General features: G+C 49.2%; 1 protein-coding gene across 5 annotated transcripts in view; it reads right to left on the reverse strand.

Moving 5' to 3' along the window:
- Positions 1 to 33: 33 nt before the first annotated feature.
- arhgef1 (Rho guanine nucleotide exchange factor (GEF) 1) overlaps positions 34 to 19,151 on the reverse strand; it is a 30,032-nt gene continuing 10,914 nt past the window's right edge. For 2 of the 5 annotated variants that reach the window (XM_084667602.1, XM_084667612.1), the window contains exons 5-31: positions 18,420 to 18,462; positions 18,101 to 18,206; positions 17,273 to 17,413; positions 14,825 to 14,854; positions 14,419 to 14,530; positions 14,094 to 14,181; positions 13,656 to 13,688; positions 12,985 to 13,188; positions 12,417 to 12,558; positions 9,431 to 9,589; positions 8,742 to 8,932; positions 8,176 to 8,322; positions 7,940 to 8,022; positions 7,610 to 7,735; positions 7,373 to 7,487; positions 7,138 to 7,238; positions 6,758 to 6,832; positions 6,573 to 6,648; positions 6,288 to 6,455; positions 5,943 to 6,030; positions 5,545 to 5,667; positions 5,320 to 5,378; positions 5,063 to 5,206; positions 4,846 to 4,971; positions 4,522 to 4,712; positions 3,632 to 3,739; positions 34 to 3,482 (exon numbers count right to left, since the gene is read on the reverse strand). In XM_084667602.1, the coding sequence (XP_084523728.1) occupies positions 3,665 to 3,739; positions 4,522 to 4,712; positions 4,846 to 4,971; positions 5,063 to 5,206; positions 5,320 to 5,378; positions 5,545 to 5,667; positions 5,943 to 6,030; positions 6,288 to 6,455; positions 6,573 to 6,648; positions 6,758 to 6,832; positions 7,138 to 7,238; positions 7,373 to 7,487; positions 7,610 to 7,735; positions 7,940 to 8,022; positions 8,176 to 8,322; positions 8,742 to 8,932; positions 9,431 to 9,589; positions 12,417 to 12,558; positions 12,985 to 13,188; positions 13,656 to 13,688; positions 14,094 to 14,181; positions 14,419 to 14,530; positions 14,825 to 14,854; positions 17,273 to 17,413; positions 18,101 to 18,206; positions 18,420 to 18,462 (2,946 nt within the window). In that variant the 3' untranslated portion in view covers positions 34 to 3,482; positions 3,632 to 3,664. The remainder of the gene's footprint in view (positions 3,483 to 3,631; positions 3,740 to 4,521; positions 4,713 to 4,845; positions 4,972 to 5,062; positions 5,207 to 5,319; positions 5,379 to 5,544; positions 5,668 to 5,942; positions 6,031 to 6,287; positions 6,456 to 6,572; positions 6,649 to 6,757; positions 6,833 to 7,137; positions 7,239 to 7,372; positions 7,488 to 7,609; positions 7,736 to 7,939; positions 8,023 to 8,175; positions 8,323 to 8,741; positions 8,933 to 9,430; positions 9,590 to 12,416; positions 12,559 to 12,984; positions 13,189 to 13,655; positions 13,689 to 14,093; positions 14,182 to 14,418; positions 14,531 to 14,824; positions 14,855 to 17,272; positions 17,414 to 18,100; positions 18,207 to 18,419; positions 18,463 to 19,151) is intronic. The other 3 variants (XR_014724723.1, XM_084667624.1, XM_084667632.1) reach the window with 3 other exon arrangements.

Here is a 19,151-nt window from a genome sequence, read left to right on the forward strand (position 1 = left end):
GTGTCAACAGAACAAAATAAGCAAACGAAACAATTCTTTTTCCCCCCCCCACATTTATTTAAAAAATGTATTTGAAAATAATAATTATAAAAACGTACCACAATTCTTCTGAAGTATACATAATTAAAAACCCACAATTGAATCAGAGCCCAAATACACAGTATAATTCTTGCATATTCATTTGTATGGATAGACAGGTTGATGCCTGGGTCACTGCCTACAGCCTACTCTATACAAAGCCCCAGGCAGAAGCCTACAACTGATGGAGATCCAGCAGTCACGGAGGTGAATACGCACATTAAGAATACAGAGTGGATACTCCTGAGATGCCCCCCCCCCCCCCCCAAAACCACCAATAAGAAATCAGGATCATCTCAGAATACTTATCAGTCACAAGGCTCATTTCAGTCACCGGTCAATTTCATGATTCCATAACAGACCCCCACCCTCACCAAATAACAAGCATGTGCTTCCTAGCGAGTCCTGTGGATACAACAAAACTTGATCGTCAGAACAAGGCACCCTTCTATAAATACACCTTTATACATATTCATCAAGCTATGTTATCATGTACTATCAAGGATAGGTGCGAAAGGATAGGGGGGAGAGAGAGAGATAACGGTTTGAGCAGGATTTCACCTGCTGATCACTGCTGTTAAATGGTGAAGAAATCTTGGTTGGAGTAACTGTTTAACCTTATCCTGTTAACCTGCTTGAGCAACTGAACAGTAACAACTAATCCAATATGCAGTTTACAGTTCAATACTTTGATACAATCAGGTTTTTTCTTCTCAAACAAGGAATTAAAACATATCTGATCGCACTCCATGTTTGACAAATGCATAATACATGATAAAAAATTAAAACGCCAAACTGGCTGGGTACACCAAACAAATCATTTCTTAAGTAGCCTTGTTCATTCAAGTCTAGATGCCCTTGGTTCTACGGAAATCTTCACGGCTTCCCCTTTCGGAGTGACACCATGTCATCGTATCAGCTCTGGGGGGTTTTGTACTATCCCTAGTCTAATCGTTTCAGTGTTGACGCTGGTGTGTTGGGAGTTTGGAGAGAAGAAGAGCAGCCCACACCATCCAGCCATGGTCTCCCCTAACAGCATTAAGTGACATGCTAACATCAACGTATACGTGTCAAAATATATAACAGCGACTGAGGATATTACTAGTATATGGCTATCTCTCTTTGGTCCGGTTTCGGAATCCACAGTTAAATGCCTCTACTCTGCAAGAAAATACTCCAAATAATAAACTATTACAATAATGTTCTAAAGAATATTTTAAAAAGCACACAAAAACTAAAATTATAGTAAAAACAATACAAATATTGCTACCACTGAATAATGTAACTTTTGTTGTTGTTGCAGACTACAAATGTATTGAACAGCATTTATTATGTAGCATTTTATATATATATATATATATATATATATATATATATATATATATATATATATATATATATATATATATATATATATATATATATATATAAAAAACAACTTCTCCGCCTCCTTCTGCTGCTGAGCTATGGTCGCTGCCACAGACGTCACACACACACACACACACACAGAATAGAGGTGTATGACGTCAGCTGGTGTAAACACTTACTGCACTGAACTCCCACGTCATGCATATTACAGTGAGTGTGTGCCTATATATGTGTGTGTGTGTGTGTGCGCGTAAGCCTACTTATCCCGCATGTGCTTGTGACGGCTCCTACAGAACAGTGAACACTAATCTGCTTCTCTGCTCTTCTTTTAGTATGCGGTTGTCTTCGATGGCCAAACTAGCTCATTTCATGTACTTCACAAGTTCACTCAAACACTTCCGCCCACCCCCAAAAAAATCCACCCATCTTTGTTCCACTTTTCTGCTTCCGCCTCAATAAAAGTCAGTCTCCTGCCTTCTCTCCGTCTGTCCAGCCCCGGTACAGGCCCAGTGCAATAGCAGTGCGATAGAGGAGAAGATACTAGGGACCCAGAAGATACCGGGGGAATAAATAAAAGCAATAAACACGCAAAAATGCCGTATATCTCTTAACGTGACAACTACTCCATAAAACAGACGCTTTTCAACATGCACGCACATACACACACGCACACACACACAAAATTGTTGGTACCCCTCGGTCAACGAAAGAAAAACTCACAATGGTCACAGAAGAAAACTTATCTGACAAAAATTATAAAAAAATAAAATTCTATGAATGTTAACCAATGAAAGTCAGACATTGCTTTTCAACCATGCTTCAACAGAATTATTTAAAAAAATAAACTCATGGAACAGGCCTAGACAAAAATGATGGTACCCCTAGAAAAGACTGAAAATAATGTGACCAAAGGGACATGTTAATTCAAGGTGTGTCCACTAATTAGCATCACAGGTGTCTACAATCTTGTAATCAGTCAGTGGGCCTATATATAGGGCTCCAGGTAGTCACTGTGTTGTCTGGTGACATGGACAATTATAGACAAGCATGATAAAGGCTATAAGACCATCTCCAAGCAGCTAGATGTTCCTGTGACTACGGTTGCACTGTGACTACAGAGTTTATTTTTTTTACGAATTCCGTTGAAGCATGGTTGAAAAGCAATGTCTGACTTTCATTGGTTAACATTCATAGAAATTGTATTTATTTTGACTTTTGTCAGATTAAAGTTTTTTTCTGTGACCATTGAGTTTTTCTTTCATTGACCGAGGGGTACCAACAATTTTGTCCACGTGTGTAGACACACACACACACACACTCCCAAATAATCAGGGAAGACTACTTGACACAGAATCATTTGATTATTCAAATACTTTACAGTAGATAATTACAATCACAATAAATATTGTCAAAATGATAACTCAAGGGTTGGAGTTGAGAGGTTGCTCTAATTTGATAAGGGTAAAAGTGCATTTCTGCTATACTTTGGCATTGAGTACATAATCTATTGTTCTGCTGCTAGGGTAGATTCTACTAAGGCTTAACACTGCCCTCTACAGGACAAAGAGCAGTAACTGCATGCATATTATGGTCATAGGTCTATCTAATTGGGTTGGCAATGATACTGTTTATGTACATATCTGGCATGTCCAGAGCAAGTGTCTTGGGTGTGTGTGTGTGTGTGTGTGTGTGCGTTAAGGCAGCTAACAATCAATATCCCTAGGCAGCCTCTACTCAAAGCAAAAATATTGCTTCAATCTTTGGCAGCGCTTGCATAAACCACACAAAAAAGCAAACACACACACACACACACACACACACACACACACACACACACACACACACACACACACACCTTGTTACAATTATTTGTCCCCTCTGTCTGTTTGTCTGGGAGCGTCTTGATTGGCTGTGACTTATTGTCAATCTTCATTGAGGGCTCAGGCATGGCACACGAGCACAGAGCGGAGTAACCAGAACATTCCAGGCAGTACGAATCAATCCTCAAAATACAGCTCAAGCGTCCTGATTCCGCACTAAAGAGAAAAGAAAAAGACACATTCAGTCTGTTGGTCTCTCTAGCAACACTCACACTGCAGTGGATCTTGATGCACAGTGAGAAAGCACATCCACTTCGATGATTGGAGGTGAGGAACCATCTATCCTTGTTCATCTGCGCTTTCACCTTGTGCTTTCCACCAGCAGGGGGCATTGCATCTCAATGGAAGTTGCCCTTCTTGAGGGTGAACTTGGAGAGGGCCTCTAGCAACTGGTGGTGAGCCTCCTCAATACCCTGAAAGAGGGGGGGGGATCAATACCAAGTTACGGACAAGATCAAGTAAGCACACCTTCACTCTGCAGTCATCCATCTTTCACCAGCTCCTATCATCATACTCTGCCTCTCTCCCTCTGACTGCCTCCCTCTGCCTCTCTCCCTCTGCCTCTCTCCCTCTGCCTCTCTCCCTCTGCCTCTCTCCCTCTGCCTCTCTCCCTCTGCCTCTCTCCCTCTGCCTCTCTCCCTCTGCCTCTCTCCCTCTGCCTCTCTCCCTCTGCCTCTCTCCCTCTGACTGCCTCCCTCTGACTGCCTCCCTCTGACTGCCTCCCTCTGCCTCTCTCCCTCTACCTCTCTCCCTCTGACTGCCTCCCTCTGCCTCTCTCCCTCTGACTGCCTCCCTCTCCTGTGACACGTCCCCTTGCTGGGAGCGCACATAATAGTCATTGTCAGAAAACTCCAATTTTGCTCAGCAATTTTGGCTGTGATGGAAGCCCTGCCATAACAGCTGTGGTTAAACGATTTTCTCTCTCAATCTCTCTTTGGGCAGTTTGAGCCCATTCCTCCCTCCTTACTTAAACCATCCTTTGTAAGGGTCATTCTGTCATCTGCTACTATTTTTTATGGACCAATCTCATCTCTTCGTGTCCCCCCCCCCCCCCCTCCACAATTCTCGAACATACTCTCTCCACTCTCTGCATAATTTTCAATCTACCCATCTTTGTCCCAGTCGTAGTTTATATTGTTCATCTCTTCCTCCAAGTCCCATCTCTCTTTCTGTTTATCCCCCCTTTTTCGGTCACCTGCAGTTTCTTCAGGTGCTCCTCCAGACAGTGGAATCTCCTCCGCACCTCCTCCCTCCTCTCCTGGGACAGGACGAGAGGAGCGCTGATCCCTCCCTCCTCCTCCTGCTGCTCTCCCTTCATCTCTGCATCCTCTCCTCCTGGCCCCGCCTCTTCCCCCTCTCCCCCCCCCTCCCTGTGGGGGTCTTTCTCTGTGGATCGACAGTTGAGATATTGGGATTTAAACGTTCTACTTGAGCATCCACTTACAGCTAAAATCCCTATGCTCGTTAAAGGACAGTACAAAAAGTCTGATTTGACAAAAGCCAATCAAAAGACAGATACCTGTTGATTGACAGACTTCGAACTCCTGCTCCTTCCTTTCTGACGCCTCCCCTCCATTTTCCTCGTCAAGATGAGAATCCTCTGATAGGCTGATGCTCCCAACCAATAGCCTCTTCAGGGACATGACTGTAGGATGAACATGACATGATGTAAATAATCACTAAGTGACGGGATGGGAAGGAGGAAAGGAAAAAAGGAGGAAATGAACCGCCTCCACCTTCTTCCAGTGCGCCATTGGCCACCTTCTCCTGAACACTGTTAGTGTGACCAATCAGATCGAAGCCTTTGTCTGAAAGGTAGTCGATCAGCGAAGGGGGAGAGTCGGCCGTCTTCTCATCTGTCAAGTTGTCCTTATCTCGGTCTAGAGACGGAGACACAGAAAAAGTCAGAAAGTGAGTCCAGGTGCCGAAAACGTCAGAAAGTGAGTCCAGGTGCCGAAAAACCTCCCATCAGACTGGAACGCCCAGTTCTTACCAGTGATGGGTTTCAGCAATTCCCCTCCGTTCTCCGTGGGGCTGAGAGGGGCGTGCAAGCTGAGGGAAAGAGAAAAGAGGGATCCGGGGCTCGACGTTACTCGCTGGGAAAGAAAGATGGAGATGGAAAGACAATTTCCAAAGTGTGTGTGTGTGTTGTGTGTGTGATGTGTGTGGTGTGTGTGGGTGTGTGTGTGTGTGTGTGTGGTGTGTGTGTGGTACGTACGTGCTGGGGTTGAACTGAGACACCCCTCCCCCGAGGGCCAGGCTGCCCTGCCTCTTGCGATCCATCACAGGAGGCCCGCTCTTCTTCAGCTCATCCACCGCAGACTTGATCACATCGGTCCAACTACACACACACATACACGCACACACAGACACACACAGACACACACAGACACACACAGACACACACAGAGGGAGAGTCAGAAACACAATGACAAGTCTCACACATCTACTTTCACGTCCATTACAGGACTAGACAGCACAGTACAAAACCAGTACTAGTACCAGAACAAACCAGTACAAGCAGTACTAGTACCAGAACAAACCAGTACAAGCAGTACTAGTACCAGAACAAACCAGTACAAGTGTAGTCCAGTCCAGTACAAGGAGCACACTCACTTCTTCCTTTCTCCCAGAGACTGGGCCACCAGCTCATAGATCTGAGCCCCGCTGTCCCAGGTGAAGATCACGTAGAAGGCCTTACGATCTGAGGGAGACGGGAGCACAGGTCAGCACAGGCCAAGGATGGATGCATCAGTGTGGAAGTGTGTGTGTGTGTGTGTGTATATATATATATATATGAGTGTGCTGCATATCTATACAGTCAGAGAGAGAGAGAGAGAGAGAGAGAGAGAGTGTGAGAGAGATAGAGAGAGATTTAGAGAGAGTGTGAGAGAGATAGAGAGAGATTTAGAGAGAGAGAGAGAGAGAGACAGAGAGTGTGTGTGTGTGTGTGGGCCCCACCTGTGGCCACCTCCCTGAGGAAGGCCGAGTCCAGCTTGATGATGGGGCTGAGCATCTGCTTGCCCTCCTGCACGGCGATGTTGCTCTTGCTCTGGCACTTGAGCACCATCTTGTCGTCCTGCCTCTGCAGCAGCACCAGCAGGTCCCCCAGCAGCACGCACTGCACGTCTGCAGGGGAACAGGACACACACTCTCTAATGACGTTCCCTCATCAATCCAGGTGATATAGGAATCGTATGTAGCATGTACACACACACACACACACACACACACAAATAAATGTACCTAGCGCTTTCTCCTTGGTCACTCTCCAGATCAGAGGCCCCTCATAGATCATTTTTCTCTGCGTTAGGTCGATGTTCTGGGGATAAGAGGATCATCAAGCAAAAATGAGCCAGAGAGAGAGCTTGAAAAAGGGCGAGTGAGCGAGAGAGGACGATACAGGAAGTGAGGTGTCCGGACAGTCTCACCCTGTACTCTGTGTAGAGTTCATTACTTGGCTTCAGCCCTGAGGTGTCCAGTCTGCGCTGGTAGTCTTTCAGAGTCTGCGGAAAGAGAGAGAAAGGAGGGCAGAACAAGAGAGAGAGAGAGGACTCATAAAGGATTGTTCTGGAACCTGCTGAGCTGAACAGATACGGGGTCGAGCGCCACAGCTCTCAAAGTGACTTTAGTATAAATAAGGCTTAGTGTATGCTTTTAGCGTGCGTGTTTGCCATATGTCTGTGTGTATTTCGAGTGTATATATGTATGTATGTGTGTGTGTGTGTGTGTGTGTGTGTGTGTGTGTGTGTGTGTGTGTGTGTGTGTGTGTGTGTGTGTGTGTATGTATGTATGTATGTGTGTGTCTCACCAGCAGGTTCTCCATCTGCTTGACCTCGTCGTTGACGTGGTTCAGGATCTTCCTACAGCACTCGGCACTCTGCTGGATGCTCTCCTTCTCCTTGGAGTCCTCTGGAGGGGAACAACACACACTGGTAGAGTTAGCGAGCTCACACACGCGTCAACACACACACACACACACACACACACACACTAACACACATACATTTACAATCACCCCACGCCCCTCTGACACACACACACACCTGTGCTTTTGGCGATATTCTCCAGCAGTAGGGGGTACTTGGTCAGTCTCTGCATCTCTGTGGGGATGATGTCTTTCAGCTGGAGCCTTCGGCACTGGGGCTTGCTCTCTGCCTCCTGTTTGACACACACACACACACGCTTGTGTGTTGGTTCCACTTCACACAACAATCCTTTATGGTGGGTTCAATGAGTGGACCTCACAAGGATAGAAAAACAAACTTGTGTGTGTGTGTTACCAGTATGAAGGCATTGAAGCGGGGGTCCTTCTTCTGCCTGATCTTGATCTGGTCCAGAGCCCAGGTCTGGTGACTGCAGAAGCGTGCAGTCAGCTTCTGGAACCAGTCTCCCTCCGTGCCTCCGAACTGAGAGAGGAGAAGACCGGACGTCGCACACACACACACACACACACACACACACACACACACACACACACACACACACACACCCATGAGGAGACTGCCTGCCCATGTTTGAGAGAGAATACGGTTTGTACAGTCCACAGAATGTATCAAGTATGTTTGTGTGTGTGTGTGTGACATTCAGGGAGTTTGTGTTTTTGCACTTACTCTGTTGTGTAATGTGGTCCTGATTGAACTGACAATGTAGTTATCCTCCAGACGTACTTTCTTCAGGTTCTCATAAAAGGCATCTGGATGCATACGCACACACACAAACACACACACACACATCACTTAGACCTCACCTGACCTATTGGCTAATATAACCCAGCTTAGGTCCTATTATCTTATGGTTGGCCATTCCAAAGGGTCGTCCCTCGACCCTTGACCGAGACAGCACTCACAGTGCATCTCAATGATCTCGTCCAGGTTGGGGAAGATGGTGGCCAGCTCTGTGGACGTCATGATGTTCTCTCTCTCCAGAGGCCTGGAGAACACCATCTGGAGCACGCTCAGCATGCGCACGTGGGCGTGCTCCGTCACGTAAAGCTCTGGGGAGGCAACATAAGAGGGGAGGGGTGAGCCCTTCCTCCTCCCCTTTTCCCTTCCTCCTCCCCCTTTTCCCTTCCTCCTCCCCCTTTTCCCTTCCTCCTCCCCCTTTTCCCTTCCTCCTCCCCCTTTTCCCTTCCTCCTCCCTCCTCCCCCTTTTCCCTCCTCCCCCTTTTCCCTTCCTCCTCCCCTTTTCCCTTCCTCCTCCCCCTTTTCCCTCCTCCCTCTTTTCCCCTCCTCCCTCCCCCTTTTCCCCTCCCTCCTCCCCCTTTCCCTTCCCTCCTCCCTCCCCCTTTTCCCTTCCTCCCCCCCTTTTCCCCTCTTCTTCCCCCTTTCCCTTCCTCCTCCCCCTTTTCCATTCCTCCTCCCTCTTTTTCCCTCCCTCCCCTCCATTTCCGTCCCTCCCCCCCTCCCTACTCACCATTTATGACTTCCTGTCTCTTGGTCTCCTTCTTGCTGAGTCGTGCGAGGGTGTCAGCGGGGGCCAGCTCCCTCCAGTTGGGCGGGTCCTGCTCCAGCTCCAGGAGGCGTGGCTCCACCTCCTCCTGCTGGGGGGCGGGGCCTGTTGGGGAGGGGCCAGGCAGAGCGCTGTCGGGGGACGGCACGTCAAAACTGATGGGGGGAGGGGGGTAGGAGAGCAGATGGAGGGAGGGAAGGAAGTTGCACAGGAGAGGCATTTGAAAAGTGTAGCCTTGATGGAAATGAATATGAAACATTAAATATTATTATACATGATCGGCTAAGGGATGTTTTTGTCTTCATCCGGGTTAAGTAACTTGTCCTTTTTTTTCCTGACTAACTGTCAGAAGATGACCAAGTCCAACCTTAGGGGAATGGAGGGTCGGGGGGGGTCAGTCTAGCTATAGTGAACTCTATTCTCTTTTACTCAGGCTGGAACTTTGGAGGTTTGAGGACTGACGGTTTTAGAGTAGGCCAGTACGGTGTCAGTCTGTCAGTCAGTCAGTCAATCTGCTGTCAGCTGGTCAGTGAGACAGTTAGACAACGGGTCAGTCATCTCATTTGTCTGTCTGTCCGTCCCTGCTGTGCGCCCCCCTTCCACCAAGATGGAGATGGTGGTGGTGGTGGGGAAGAGGGGGGTGGCTGCCTTACAAGAAGTGTTGCTTGGGGGAGGGTGAGGTGGGATGCATCGCCGTGGCAGCGGCTTGCAGGTCCACGTCACTACGGGAACGCGGCTGTTTGGCCCGGGAGGAGCCACGACGACGGGAGGGATGGCGGTCCACCCGCGCACTCTCGCTGCGCAACACTTTCCTGGGGAGGGGGGGATAAGGTGGGGGGGGGGGTAGGGGGGGTGTAAAACGTGGAGGTAGGGAGGGGAAAAGACAGTGCAGAGAGCAGGGGAGGACAGGAGGAGACAAAGTAACGACAGAGATGGGGTGGGTAGGGGAGAGAGAGAGACAGAGAGAGAGACAGAGAGACAGAGAGAGAGAGAGAGAGAGACAGATACAGAGAGAGAGACAGAGAGAGAGAGAGACAGAGAGAGAGACAGAGAGACAGAGACAGAGATACAGAGAGAGAGACAGAGAGAGAGAGAGAGAGAGAGAGAGAGAGAGAGAGAGAGAGAGAGAGAGAGACAGAGAGACAGAGAGACAGAGAGAGAGATACAGAGAGAGAGAGACAGAGAGAGAGACAGAGACAGAGAGAGAGACAGAGAGACAGAGAGACAGAGAGAGAGACAGAGAGACAGAGAGAGATAGAGAGAGAGAGATACAGACAGAGAGACAGAGAGGGAGACAGAGAGACAGAGAGAGAGATACAGAGAGAGAGAGAGAGAGAGAGAGAGACAGAGAGAGACAGAGAGAGAGAGACAGAGAGAGAGAGAGAGAGAGAGAGAGAGACAGAGAGAGAGACAGAGAGAGAGAGACAGAGAGAGAGAGAGAGATACAGAGAGAGAGAGACAGAGAGAGATACAGAGAGAGATACAGAGAGAGAGAGAGAGAGAGAGAGAGAGAGAGAGAGAGAGAGAGAGAGAGAGAGAGAGAGAGAGAGAGAGAGAGAGAGAGAGAGAGAGAGAGAGAGAGAGGGAGGAGGTGGGGATCCAAAGGACGAGGAGTGACCCAAACGAGAAGAACGAGGGACAATAAGAGGAGGGAAGACGGAACACGTGTGAAAAGAGGGAGTGAAAGAGGAGCATGGAAAAGGTGACCAGGTTAGAGACAGTCATGTAGACCCAGATGACCCCCTCAGTAAAAACCCTCTGTTAAGACATACTGGAAGCCCGTCTGACCGTGTACAGTGAAGAGACTTGTCATTCATAAACAGGTGTACCAGTGCTCTATGAAGGCAACCTAACGGTGAATGGAGCAGATCGGATCTTTGATCTCTCACACAGACTGACAGGGGTCATGTGACCCTATGCCCCCCCCCCTTCAGTTCCAGACATTTCCCATCCGGGGGGGGTCGGACAGCCCTTAGACATGCAGTGTGTTTGAGCTCTCATGACGACAGTGAAGCAGGTCTACGGCTCTCTACTTCCACAGCCCGCCCACATCAAAACCAAGCTGCAGAGATGAATGATACTTATCCATGCAGTGTGTGTAAATATGCATGTGTGTGTGCGTGTGTGTGTGTGTGTCTCAGATCAGTCTCTGGCCTGACATCTGTCCCAGGCTGTTAATGGAGCAGTGACCCACTTTGTCTTGCATCTGTAAAAACACCGGACAACACACAGTTACACCACCACACACACACACACACACACACATCAAACTGTCACAGCTGTACACCAACACACAACCACACTGCCTTCAAAAGCTTCACCACAAAAAAAACTCCCTTCACTCAACCTTCACATCCCTGTGCCCACCATACGACCACAGGGTCCCTACCTAGCACCGTGTTTACACCCTCCAAGACATGAATCGTGTGACAAAAGGCAACACGCCGGACAGGGTAACGGACAACACATGCAGCAAGCGCTAACCCGCAGATGGAGGGAGGCCCTGGCCTGGACATGGAATCACTGTTCAAATTGCTTGAGGAGGGGAAGCTGGGGTGGGGGAGGGGGATATTCGAGTGCTAATGTGCCCACCCAGGCCCGCAGGGGGGATGTCTCCCCCTTCGATCAAGCGCCCCTCAGAAACAGCACAAAAGGCGCGGCGGCTCACAGACTGGTATCAAAAGCACACTGACTGGGAGATTCCCCCGACGGAAACCACGACAGCTTTACCAGATGTCCAATCCGCCTGTCAAAACACAAGAGACACCTGCGCAACTGAAGACAAGCCGAAGTGGCTGGGGGCGACATGCAAATGAGCTGGAGGGGGCAAAAACAGGAGACATGCATCACGTAACCATGGAACGATAGACACGCCCAGGAAAGGAGGGGCTTTCCCCGCCTGGTGGGGGTGTGTGTGTGTGTGTGTGTACACACACCGACTCGTAGCTCCAGTAAAATCCCAAGAGGATTAAAGTAGCATCGTCATGACTGTGGTAGATGTAATGATGAAGAGAATGGACTGATAATGAGCTGAAAAATGAGGACACAGGCAGGAATGGACAGAAATAAATTGCGAAGGAAAGAGGGTAGCAAAACAAGCAAAGGGAGGGGCAGGGGATGGGGGGGGTTGAATGGGGGCGGGGGGGGGGGAGGTGTTGGAAGGGACGACTGGATTCCGGCAGGTTTGCAGGTCCGTTTGGGTGTTGGCTGCTGCGTTAGCGAGCGGCAGCGGCAGCTTGCACACAGCAGGGACGGACCACCGAGGGAGTTTTACCACGCTCCCTCAGTCTGAGCATGGACGCTGCCTACCCTAATGCTGGACTGATTCATGGCTAATCTATACTCTCATACCACTACGGGAGTTTTACCACGCCCCCATAGTCTTGGTGTGGACACGAGTTCATGGCTGAGCTACACCACGAGAATCTCAGAGATATGTCTGTCTGGGTACTTTTACAAGCATTCCTTCCCTTCTCATTTCCTCTTTCCCTTGGTGAAGAATACCTTTCTCTTTAAACCCCTCCTCCATTCTTTATTTCTTTCCTTCTCCTTCCCTTTCAACTTCTGTTCCCTCCCTCCCCCCCTCCCCCCCTCCCCTCCCTCCCCCCCTCGCTCCCTCCCTCCCCATCTGGTCCTCACCTGTCCTTTTCCAGGCTCTCCTCTGGGGCCGTGTCATTGGCTGAGGGGGGCTCCCAGATGGACAGACCCCCACCCAGGCCGGCGGGGGAGATGTCTCCCCCTTCGGACAGAGACAGGGGGTCAGACCGACTTGTGGGGACACCTTGGTGGAGCGGAGAATTGGGCAGAAGGTTACGATTTGTACTGAAGCTCATCTGTAGCCCTTACAAATCAATCAATGATCATATCTGTTGGGGGGTGGGGGGAAAAAAATCTGATTCACCTATGAATCGCGATTCATTCTTATAGCGATTCACAAATGTTATTTTAATTTTTATTGATTAAAAATCGTGAATCGATTTCTAATGGAATCGTGACCCCAAGAACTGATTTGAATTGAATTCTGAGGTACCAAAAGATTCCCACCCTTAATATCTGTTTTATTTATCCACTAACCATCACTAAACTCTAATCATGTCTGTAACTACCAACAAGATCAACGAGGCTCAAGAGCCTCATTATATGGACCAATGTTTTCTTTTTCCCCCACAACACTGATTGGCCAACCCTGCCAGCCAATTGGCTTTACCCAATTCGCTGTGGGCGGAATCCGGGCTGGATGTCACGCTAATGACAGTTGGTCCGTCTGGTTGCTCGGCGCCGGGCTGGGAGGCGGAGCTCCCGGAGGAGCCGGGCTTCCTGTGGGGGGGGAAGGTGGTGTCCAGGACGGACCCTCGGGGCAGGGCAGGACCGCTCGAACCTTTCCTCTCCTGAGACATCTTCTCCTTGTCCACTAGGGGCGAGAGACAGCGAGGGAGAGAGGGAAACAAAAAGAGAGAGAGAATTCAACAACAGACTTTGGTAAGACCATTTGCAAGGCGGTTGGGGAACAGTGCTATCAACCAGACAGACAGAGACACAGACAGACAGGTAGGATGAGTAAAGGGCAATCAGGTTTCTGTGTGAAAGAGTGGTTAGTTTAGTGTTACATCCACAACCTTGGGGACAAACTGGCCCTGACCGGTGTGCTTGGGCGCTTGGGTTCTTGGTCAGGGTTAGTTGATCTTCCACTATAACACCAGTGATTACAAACAATGTCACAGAATCTACCCCTACTGTTCTAACCAAGTCCAACCAGTTAACAAGGCCCCCGTTGGATCCTCCCCCAGGTTTGATTTGGTACATGCAGACATGCATAGGTATAGATTAGTACGGATGAGACCATTCTAGAGATACAGGGGTGGACATAATAGACGGTACCTTCAACTTCCACTTTAGGCACTTTGCCCTCAGCTGAAAGACAAAGGGGGCAAGACAACATACTATTTTAATTCCTATAATAACCTGGATATACAGCAATTCACAGCTTAATCATCTTGCTTGAGCAAAACTATATATATATATATTCATATCAACACGACAGTGCAGTATTCTTGTCCAGTTGGAATATCAAATAATATAAGGACATACTCTAATCTTCATCGTTCCTATGAGGCTAAAGAATGTGGTTTGCCGCTGCATGCGGTCAACCTTAGCAACGCTCTCTGTTTAGATGGTAACCATAGCGTGTGCCGCTCAGAAGACCCCCCCCCCCCACACACACTCCCTCTCCCCCATGCATGGATCTGTCTGTCTTTGGGGCCGGGCTGGGGTGTTTTTGACATGGAGGGGGGGAGGAGGGAGGGTAGAGATACGTACTGCTGCCCGCAATCCAGCCTCCGGCTGCGTGGAAAACTTTAGTGAAACTCTGCTTGGGTTTGGAATTGGGATTGTCTTCTTTCTTGTTCTGGACGGAAAGAGGGAGGGAGGGAATCGGACACAAAACAAAGTTAAAAAGTGAACGCAAAAATAATCCGTAACAATAACTTTTAGAGAATACATAAAGACAAAAGCAGTTGGGCTTGAGGCTGAGATCAAATTTCCCCCCCCAAATATCTGGACGTGATCTCACTACGCCACCGCTACTGCTGAGTGAGGTGAGGAGGCTCTGGGCCCGGGAGGGAAGGTGGGGTAGCCGTCTTACCTTCCCCACCAGGGGTCTCCTGAAGAACCCCCTGGACTTCTTGCTGTCCGCTGCCCTGGTCTTCACTCCCAGGTGCTTCATGTAGAAAGCCACTGCTCCGAAGATGGCAGCGCTGGAACAGAAGAACAACGTTTATTAAATCACAGAAGATTCTGTTACCAGTATAAGCTACTCATGGGAACAAAATCGTCGCTTTAACCTCTTGCTACAGCACATCTCATCTGTTACAGTGATACAACTTCAACTCGTCTAGAAATCGACTTGTTTTCTAAGTGGCTAAAGTTGAACTAAATCTGCAAAACAGATCGACCGCATGACTAAAGCAGAAACACGTATCCCATGCAGCATGATGTTAACAAACTGTACTTGTGTAAACAGAGAGTTGGACGACATCAACACAACTCACCATTTCTCCTCGTCCGAGACTATGGTGGGTCTGTGAAGGAAAGAACAAGAGAGAGATGTTAGAGGGGGACGAGATGCACCTTACCAGGCGCACGCAAAACTGCAGGGAGTCAGGTGGCTGAGTGGTTAGGAAATCGGGCTAGTAATCAGAATGTTGCAGGTTCGATTCCCGGCCATTTCAAATGATGTTGTGTCCTTGGGCAAAGCACTTCACCCTACTTGCCTCAGGGAAAATGTCCCTGTACTTACTGTAAGTCGCTCTGGATAAGAGTGTCTGCTAAATGACTAAATGTAAATGTAAAACTGCAGGACTCACCTGCTTGTATTTTTAAGTAGCATTTTGCCCTCTCTTTTGTCTGATTCCAAACTGCGATTTTGGGACGACGGAATCGAAAGCTACACTGTTTTTCCTGCTCTAATCTGACTGCAGCAATAGTGAGTTCAGAATTAATGGTTTTAAGCATATTCTGATATTTGTGAACCCCCCCCACAAAAAACACAATTATAATGAAAATAATCCCTCAAAATTAACAATTAAAATACTTGGCAAAAGTACTTCATTTAATAACCAAAAAGAAGGGACAAATTTAAAAAAGGCTACGCGCCAATTCTCTAAAACTGAATCTTCTGAAGCTCAATCTTCCAAAGACGATGTTCAGCTAAGAGGAAATTTCTCTGTCATTTGTCTGCAGGGCGAATGACTCTCAAACAAAGCTCCAAAACTAACCGACATGGGTATTTAACTGGTTCTGACTGATGCAATAAGCAGGCAAGACGGAGGAAATACGACCTGTCTGTGTTCCTACACTGTAGCCTGGGAGGGATTTCCCTGGGATTCCCCACAACTAGCCAATCATAGGGTCTGAACCCCCCCAATCTGCTGACCGTGCAACCAATTGGGAGGTAGAGGAGGTGAGGTCACCGAGTTGTGGTGAGAGAGAGTGGGGAGCAGGGGGCGATCGAGCGTGTGAGAGTGAGGGAGCAGGGGTTTGGAGGAACAGGGAGAGGATTGTGGGTGAAACTGCACGTCTGAATGACTCTTTTGTCCCTGTGTGACGACAGGGAGACAAGAGACACTGATAGTGTTTTATGATGCCCCTGATGGAGCCTGTTATCAGGCCTTTAGGTTCTGTCTCTGCACCGGGTGTATCCTCCCTCCATATATCTCTCTCTCTCTCTCTCTCTCTCTCTCTCTCTCTCTCTCTCTCTCTCTCTCTCTCTCTCTCTCTCTCTCTCTCTCTCTCTCTCTCTCTCTCTCTCTCTCTCTCTCTCTCTCTCTCTCTCTCTCTCTCTCTCTCTCTCTCTCTCTCTCTCTCTCTCTCTCTCTCTCTCTCTCTCTCTCTCTCTCTCTCTCTCTCTCTCTCTCTCTCTCTCTCTCTCTCTCTCTCTCTCTCTCTCTCTCTCTCTCTCTCTCTCTCTCTCTCTCTCTCTCTCTCTCTCTCTCTCTCTCTCTCTCTCTCTCTCTCTCTCTCTCTCTCTCTCTCTCTCTCTCTCTCTCTCTCTCTCTCTCTCTCTCTCTCTGTTGTAGTGCTAATGCATTGTGTCTGGCCAGTGGGTCAGTGCTACATTAACTTCCCAGTCTCTCTACCTCCATTTCCCCCTCTACTTCCCTCCCCCTCTCAGTCTCCAATGGACAGACTGCATCAATAACACTCGCCCTCTCCTCTCCCTGGGTGCTCCCTCCCCCCTCCCCCCGCTTGGCCCTGTGCCAGTGGCGGGGGGAGGGGGGAGGGGGGGGAGGGACAGAAGGGGGGTGGAGAGGCCTTCCTGCCAACGTGGCAAGACCGACTCCATCGTCTCCACGTCCGGCTTTCAGTTCCTCTTCCTTGTCCCCCTCCCTCCCCTGCCTCCGCGTTGGGCTCTGACCGTCTCGTCATGTCTCGTCTAAAACCCTCCGGTTAGTCTTGGTGGTGTCTGATGCACGCCATACAACTGAACCCTTCCCCTCCCGTCAGCCCAAGGCATCTACCAAATCTGACCACCTAGTCCTGCCCCATCTGTAACACATCACACCAGGCCTCATGCCCCATATTGGATTCAGTGGCTTCTTAGCAGCTCCTATGGGAAACTCCAGGAGATGTTTGGATGCTGCTTAACGCGTCAAATCTCCGAGGTGATTATGGGGGTAAGACATCCTTTGGTTCTGTAAGACTGAGGTGTGAAGCTGGGATTCTACAGTGCAGTACACAAACCGAGTCAATAAGAGAACTAGGCTTCCTAGTGTGCAGACTGCAGCTCGCGCACAGCAGCTTGTGCTACTGGAACCGCGTAGCACGGAAAGAGTTCACATTTGGGGGTTGGCCTCTCTTTGCACACAAAGAATGCTGAACCGAGTTTCATTCGTATACAGGATAAAAGGTTACATCTTCCACTTTTATGACACGGGCAGCCGGTTAAGGCCTTCATAGTTTGGGTAAAAGTCTTAGCCGCTGGTTTCCGGAAGACTCACTGGAGCTCGGACATCCTGTCCAGCAGGTTCTCGGCCACGGCCTTCTCCTTCATCTCCATGGGAACGCGGTCGGTCGGGTAGTGGGACTCCACCTCCACCAGCTCCTGTTCGTTTGGGGTCATGCCCATCATCCGCTTCTGCCTGCGCGGAGAAGAGAGGGGGGGGGGGGGTAGATGGGATGACACAAAAAGACACACAAACAGGGAGTCAGGTGGCTGAGCGGTTAGGGAGTCGGGCTATTAGTCAGAAGGTTCCCGGTACGATTCCCGGCCGTGCAAAATGACGTTGTGTCCTTGGGCAAGGCACTTCATCCTACTTGCATCGGGGGGGGAATGTCCCTGTACTTACTGTAAGTGGCTCTGGATAAAAGTGTCTGCTAAGTGACTACCGGCCAGTGTCTTCAACCACCTGACGTGTTATGTGTGCTTTATGTTTGACATTCAGGGAATGTCCCTGTACATTCTGTACATACTGTTAAGTCGCTCTGGATAAGCGTGTCTGCTAAATGTCAAAGCACACATAACAGGTCAGGTGCTTGAAGACACTGCTCGGTTGCGTACAGTTGTGACTGAGGGAGTCAGGTGGCTGAACGGTGAGGGAATCGGGCTAGTAATCTGAAGGTTGCCAGATCGATTCCCAGCCGAGCCAAATGACACACAGACACAGGTGTCCTCTGCAGACAGACCCAGCTGGCTGATCCAGTTGGCTGCTCTGTCGTTAGAGGGGTTGCTGCTTTAGGTTAGTTATTTGCTGGTCAGATTTGGTTGCCCAGGGTCAGGGCTGGTCAGGGTTCATGGTGTTTCACGGTCAGGGTGGATGGTCTCTCACCTGAAGTCTTCCAGCTGACGCAGCACCTCAGTGACCTGGAGGGACTGGATCTCCTGGGCAAACCTTCTCTGCTGATCCTCAGGCAACAGGTCGGGACGCGTACGATCTGGGAAGGAAGGGAGGGGGGAAACAAGACGAGAGGGGGACATTCAGTAAAAAGAGGGGACACATTCAGGAGGAAGATACGCGTTTTGTGTTGGGATGTCGCCTGAACACACTGGATCCAGAATTCCAGATCACATTCTAGATCGAGGAGTCAAATCATGGCGCAGCGAGATAAAGTGACGGCCATGTTAGAGTGAGCAGATGTGAGACTTACCCAACTCAAAGGACACAGACTGTGGGACGCACACTCGGAGGATCTGAGAACGGGGGAGGGGGGGCGAAAAGCCAGAGAGGGGATGGAGAGAGGCACAAGTCAGAAGCGCATTTCCAATTGAACAGTTTGTTACACCACCACCATACTTATTTGATCAAGCTCGGGGGAACGGAGGTGAGCGCAGTACCGCGGCGCCGCCAGCAGATGTCGCTTCGACACAAAACGAGAACGTTTGATCACAGGACCGACGGAAAGCCAGCCATATCTGACTGCATCGGTTCGAACAATCCAATAAATACCGTGAAATGGCTCATATCAAAAGAAAGGAAGTGAATGAATGGGAGAGAAACAAAAAAAAAGCTTGATTCCTGAAGGTCATTCCCACGACCCCAGCAGGAAGTGGGCGGTCAGAGGGAGCGAGAGTGACACAAGCCAAACAGAGGGAGAGAGATAGAGTCCAGAGATTAGAAGAGGGGGGAGATGAGATGACAGAAAGAGAGACAGAGAGAGAGAGAGACCGAGAGAGAGACAGAGAGAGAGAGAGAGAGACAGAGACCGAGAGAGAGAGAAAAAAAACAGATAGGCAGAGGTAAACAGAGACAGTGAGGCAGACAGAAAGCTGTTGGGAAGCCCGGGGGAGAGTCAGCCAGTCCCAGTGCACACCAACATGATCAACAAACACTGTTGACACACAAACAACAATCCCAAAACACACTTGTTCAGAGCCCTTTT

Source organism: Hypomesus nipponensis, chromosome 2 (genome assembly GCF_054491055.1).
Source record: "Hypomesus nipponensis isolate SF chromosome 2, ASM5449105v1, whole genome shotgun sequence".
Classification (NCBI taxonomy): Eukaryota; Metazoa; Chordata; class Actinopteri; order Osmeriformes; family Osmeridae; genus Hypomesus; species Hypomesus nipponensis.